The sequence below is a fragment of the Geospiza fortis genome, unplaced genomic scaffold (assembly GCF_000277835.1).
Source record: "Geospiza fortis unplaced genomic scaffold, GeoFor_1.0 scaffold906, whole genome shotgun sequence".
Classification (NCBI taxonomy): Eukaryota; Metazoa; Chordata; class Aves; order Passeriformes; family Thraupidae; genus Geospiza; species Geospiza fortis.
In genome coordinates, this window is record NW_005054725.1 from 3,022 (window position 1) to 8,528 (window position 5,507).

General features: G+C 55.7%; 1 protein-coding gene across 1 annotated transcript in view; it reads right to left on the reverse strand.

The window, feature by feature from the left end:
• Window positions 1-3,940: 3,940 nt before the first annotated feature.
• The window catches only part of LOC102038474, a 23,397-nt gene continuing 21,830 nt past the window's right edge, over window positions 3,941-5,507 (reverse strand). The window contains 1 exon segment of the mRNA XM_031065276.1: window positions 3,941-5,457. Coding sequence (XP_030921136.1) covers window positions 4,430-5,457 — 1,028 coding nt within the window. The 3' untranslated portion in view covers window positions 3,941-4,429.

Here is a 5,507-nt window from a genome sequence, read left to right on the forward strand (position 1 = left end):
ATTTTTGGGGTGGGCCTGGGCCTGGGGACCTCCCTGCAGGGCTCAGTACGTGCTGGGACTGGGCTGTGGGGCCTGGGGGGACATCCCGGGGCCATGGGGGGAGTCCCAGGGGCATCCCGGGGGTCTCTGGTGCTCGGTACCTGAGCGCAAAGCTGGGGCTGGGGGGTTCCCAGTGAGTCTGGGGACCGGTGTTGCTGCTTGGAGTGAGTGCAAGGAGTCTCTGGCAGGTCCAGGGGGTCCTCAGTGCTCAGTCTCAGGGCTCAGAGCACAGTCCAGGCAGTCCTGGTGTCCAGTCCCAGAGCTCGGAGCTCGCTCTGGCTGCTTGGGAAGATTTGGGGTCCCCAAAGTCCCCTGAGACAGGAAGGGCATTTAGGGTCCCCAGGTGAAGGGGGTGGAGCCACCCCACACTTTGTGCTGTCCCCAGAAATGTCCCCAGATCTCTGCCACACCCCGAGGGGGGTTCACCCTTTGTCTCCCCCCATCCTGGAGACATCCCGAGGTGTCACCCCCCTTTGTCCCCCCGTCCTGAGCCCGATCCCGGTGCCACATGAGCGCTGATCCCGTTAAGAGCCTTTGCCCGGGGTGGAGGAGGTGACACCATGGCCACCCCCCTGAAGCCACTTAAACGAACAGTCTTTGAGAAATATGGGATTAAACTGTAAAATGCAAGGCATCTGCGAAAAGCTCAGCATTAAGGAATCATGGAAGCAATAAATTGTCTAAGAAAACGGAACACACTGACAGGAAACCATAATAGACAAGATAAAAACAGGGAAATTATAAAACAAGCAGTTTTCAGAGCCAACAATGTCAGTTTGACCCAGTAACTTTTGCCAGGCCACTAAGACCATGCCAACTACACCAGGAAGCCCCCCAAATTAGGACAGGTTCAAAAGTTTAGCCCGAGGAGAACTCACCAGAGAGACCCCCGCCTGATGAAGGCTACCGGAACTCCCACCAAGACGACTCCTCAAAATGAGAGACTCCGCCTATGCTCCACCTATATATGAATATGCATGTCATATGATGTAACCTATGTTCAAACTTGTATAAAAAGCTGCTTTTGGTGCTAACAGCAGAATCCTTTGTTCCAGGGAGACCTGGAGGATTCTCCAACGCGTTGCTAATAAATACCTCCTGCTTATAGACTTGGAAACTTAGTCTCTGAGCAGTTATTATTTCGCCTTTTGGGGCAGAATTCGGTATCACCCCAGCTCACACTGTCCTTGTCACCGGCTGCCCTTAGGGCATCGGCCTGGCCGTGGCCGTGCAGCTCACCAGGGACACCCAGAATTGACACCTGGGTGAGAGGGGTGTCCCCAAATGTCCCCAGGGCAGGGAGGGTGAGGGGGGACACGCAGGTGGGGAGGGGTGGATGTGGCGGATCTGTCGCAGGGCGCTGAGTCCCGGCTGGATGACAACAGGGGCGCGACAGAGCCCCCGTTGGAGCTCCGCAGAGTCCCAGCTGCCAGTGGAGGTTCGGCGCAGAAACAAAAAGGCAGCAGCACGGGCCCTGGGGCGGAACTGGGGGAACTTTATTCCATGGTAAAACTCCCTGAGTCTGTAGCAGGTTCCATGGAATTGGCTAGGGCCCCATGGAGGGCTGAGGCTTAACCACAGGAATTGCTGAGTGATGATGAGATAGCAAAATAAGCTCCTGTCTTCCGCCTCTCGGACCCCAGCTTATCTCTGTAACCCCATAGGTCACTTTCCCCCAACCTCTACTATTGGACAAGTTTGGATCCCTTTGTACCCTATAAAAAGGGGCTGTTTTAGCCCATTTGGCAGAAGAAGAGCCGTCGCTGGAACCCTTCACAGACCCCCCAATAAAACCATCGCTGTGGAACTCCAGGACGAATCTTCTCCTCTCTCACATCTGCTTTTCGGTCAATAGCCTGCCAGGCACCTTAGCAAGCAAAGAGCTGGAATTCTAAGAGAGCTGATAATCACTAAAGAGCTGATATCCACTAAGCCTGCTTAAGGTAGCCTTGGCTACGAGCAGCCTGGGTATTTGGACTCTCTGTCCCCAGGAGGGACTGAGCTATCTGGCCCGTGCTGCCTTGCTCGGGGGCAAAACCTGCCCTGCGGGCTGAGGGGCAATACGAGTCCAGGATCCCAGCACCCTGAACAGAGGGCAGACAATTGCTTATAAACGGGGGGGTCTCGGGGACGATACAATCTCTAGCTAATCGATACAATCTCTAGAGAATCGCGAGAGCTGGGGGTGGAACACAAGGCAGGGAATACAATGTGTAAACCAACGAAGGATTTCAAGGGAGGAGAACAGCTTGAGTAAACTGATGGGGTTGTGAAGGATCCAAAACTGACAGGGAAGTTTCTAAAGGGGAGGGCAGGTTCGGGCAGGGATTGACATTTAATGGAAGGAGGAGTAAGGAAGGTTCTGGGGCAAAGGTAGGGGCAGGAAGGGTTAACAGCTGGGAAGGGGGGAGGTTTGAAACTTGGCAGGGAGTAGCTGGGTAACAAACAGAACTAAACTGAATCACGGGGAGGACAATACAGAGGGGTTGCAAAACCACAAATTACACAGAGAACCTGTCAAATAAAGAAAACATACTACAACAGGTGACATCCTGGAGGTGTCCTCAGCTCCTTAAGGGACACATCAGGATTGTCCCCAGCAGGGGATTTCGGGATCCCTGATGGATTTTGGAGATCCCTGATGAATTTTGGGGGTTTTTGGGATCCGTGATGAATTTTTGGGGTCGCAGTATCGGCCAGCATGCAGAACCTGTCACGATGGATTTGGGGCTGGGGCTCTCTAATGGGGATTTTGGGATCCCTGGTGAATTTTTGGGACCCCTGATGAATTTTCGGGGTCACTGACTGATGTTTGGGGTTGCAGTCCTGGCCACCCAGAGGGACCTGTTGCAGCAGGGGCCACTGGAGGCGGCAGCCGGGGCCACCCTTGGGGACAGCCTGTGCATCCTGTGGCTCAACGTCACCAGCAACAGTTCCGTGGCCGAGAGCCTGAGGGGACTTCCAGGGGGATGTGTGCACATCATGGGTGAGGAATTTTGGGGGGTTCTGGGGTGGTTTGAAGTGGGACCCATTGCACGGGGAATGGACCCAAAATCAAAGGGTGTCATGGGATGTCATGGGGTGTCACAGATGTCGTGGCATGACTGTACCTGTGCCAGGGTGGGCGCAGACACTCAGTGCCAGGAGCAGCCATGGGAACACCCTGAGGCAGACAGGGACACCCTGCAGGACACAAAGAGACCCTGCAGGACATGACCCCAACACCCAGTGCAGGGCAACGCCACCAGGGGTGGCGGCAGAGACATAGCGGGAGGGACAGGGACACACAGAAGGGTGACAGGGACACACGGGACAGGACAGGGACACAAAGAGGGGCGACAGGGAGCCATGGTGGGGGATAGGGACATACAGAGGGGAGGGACATGATGCAACTATGACACACATCAGGGGACAATGTTGCCACATCTGTGTGGATGCTGCCACCAGGACACCTCTGGTGACACCCAGTGCAGGGCAACGTGACCCACCAGGTGACACTGACCTTTTCCCCTGTCCCCAGGGGCAGTTGAGGTCCCCTAAGTGCGGTGGCCCCAGGGACACCCTGGTGGCTGTCACTCACTTCCGGGCCACTTGTCACCAGCTGAACAATGTCCCCACCCCGCCCTGATGGGTGCTGACATTCAGCTGGGACACCGCGGTGGTGACAGTGCAGATGTGGTGGCGGGAACTGCATCAGGCAGCGCTTTGCCATGGCCAAGATGAAGGTGCTGGTGGCACTGTAGTGGTGGCATTGACGCTATCCCAGTTCGTGTCCCCATGCGTGTTTCCCATGTTGCCATCCATGTCTGTGTTCCGCCATGTCTCACATGGTCCTGTCTGTGTCCATGTCCCCCCATGGCCCTACACATATCATTGTCCCCCACATGTCCCCATCCATGCCTTATTTCAACGCCTTTATTTCTACCCCAGTTTCAGGGCTTTGAAATGAATGAACAGAAACCTTTTCGTTTCAAGGCAAAGAAAAAAAAAAGATTTATGTATCCCTGCTGGCAGAGCATCCATGTGCTTGGCGGGTGGGAAGAACCTTTTTTGGAGGGGTTTCCACCCAACTGTCTCCAAAATTGAGGGTTTTCTCCCAGTCCCTCCCCATTTGGCTGTAGAAGATGTCTGTGGGCCAGAGAGAATTAAAACAATGGATTTATGTTGGAGAAGACCTCCAAGACTATCCAGTGTTGTTAAGGCCACCAGAAGATGCAAAAAGTGGTTTTTTTCTGGGATCAGGAGTGGACAAATCAGCTCTACAAAACGGATTTTGGATGTTGGTCCATGGATGTGTGCAGGCACCCAGAGGGAGCCAGGAGGATGTGGAGCCCCCCAGCCAGGTGTAATCCCAACACGGATCACCGGCACCACGGATCACCGGGGATCACTAGGGATCATCCAGGGTGGATCTCCCATAGGGGATGGAGCTGGAGCAGCACACGAAGCTCTTCCCACACTCGCGGCACTCACAGGGCTTCCCTTAGTGGTGGCTCCGTTGATGGTGGGTCACGGCTGAGCTATGCCGGAATCTCTTCCCACACTTGGGACACTCATAGGGCGTCTCCCCGGTGTGGATGCGCCGGTGGCTGGTGAGGTGGGTGTTGCGCTGGAAGCCCTTCCCGCAGTCGGGGCAGCGGAAGGGCCTCTCGTCTGTGTGAGTGCGCTGGTGCAGCAGGAGATGGGAGCTGGTGTAAAACCTCTGCCTGCATTGATCACACTCGTAGCGCCTCTCTCGGGGCCTATCTCCGGTGTGGATGCGGCGATGCCTGATGAGGGTGGAGTTGTCCTTGAAGCCCTTCCTGCAGTCAGGGCAGCGGAAGGGCCTCTCATCTGAGTGAATCGGCTGGTGCTGGAGGAGATGAGAACTGGTGAGAAACCTCTTCCTGCATTTATCACACTCATAGCGCCTCTCTCTGGGCCTCTCTCCAGTGTGGATCCGCTGGTGGGAGTTCAGGTTGCAGCGCTTGCTGAAGTTCTTCCCACACTCTCCACACTTGTAGGCCTTCTCCCCAGTGTGGCTCCTCTGGTGGACAGTCAGGTGGGAGCTCCTCCTGAAGCACTTGCCACACTCAGGACACTCGTAGGGCCGTACCTCTGTGTGGATTCTCCAATGGATCAGGAGGTTGCATCTCTTACTAAAGCTCTTCCCACATTCTGAGCACTTGTGGGGCTTCTCCTCATCCTGAAGCTGCTCATGGACCCCCAGCTCTGAGCTCCGGCCATCTCCCCTGACCAGGGTTGGTCTTTCCTCCTCAGATTCCCGTGATCTGCGTTTGCAGCCCCTCCTCGTGAGGGATCTCCGGGGCTTTTCCTCCCCGTTGGGTTCCTGTGCTGTGGAGCCGCTCAAAACGGCCTCTGCCACCAGGTTCTGCTGTGGGGATTTGTCCTCCCTGCTCTCCATGCTCAGCTCCTGCTCTGGGGGAGGAAGGACAAGGAGAGGATGGGATTTGCCTCCGTGCCACAGG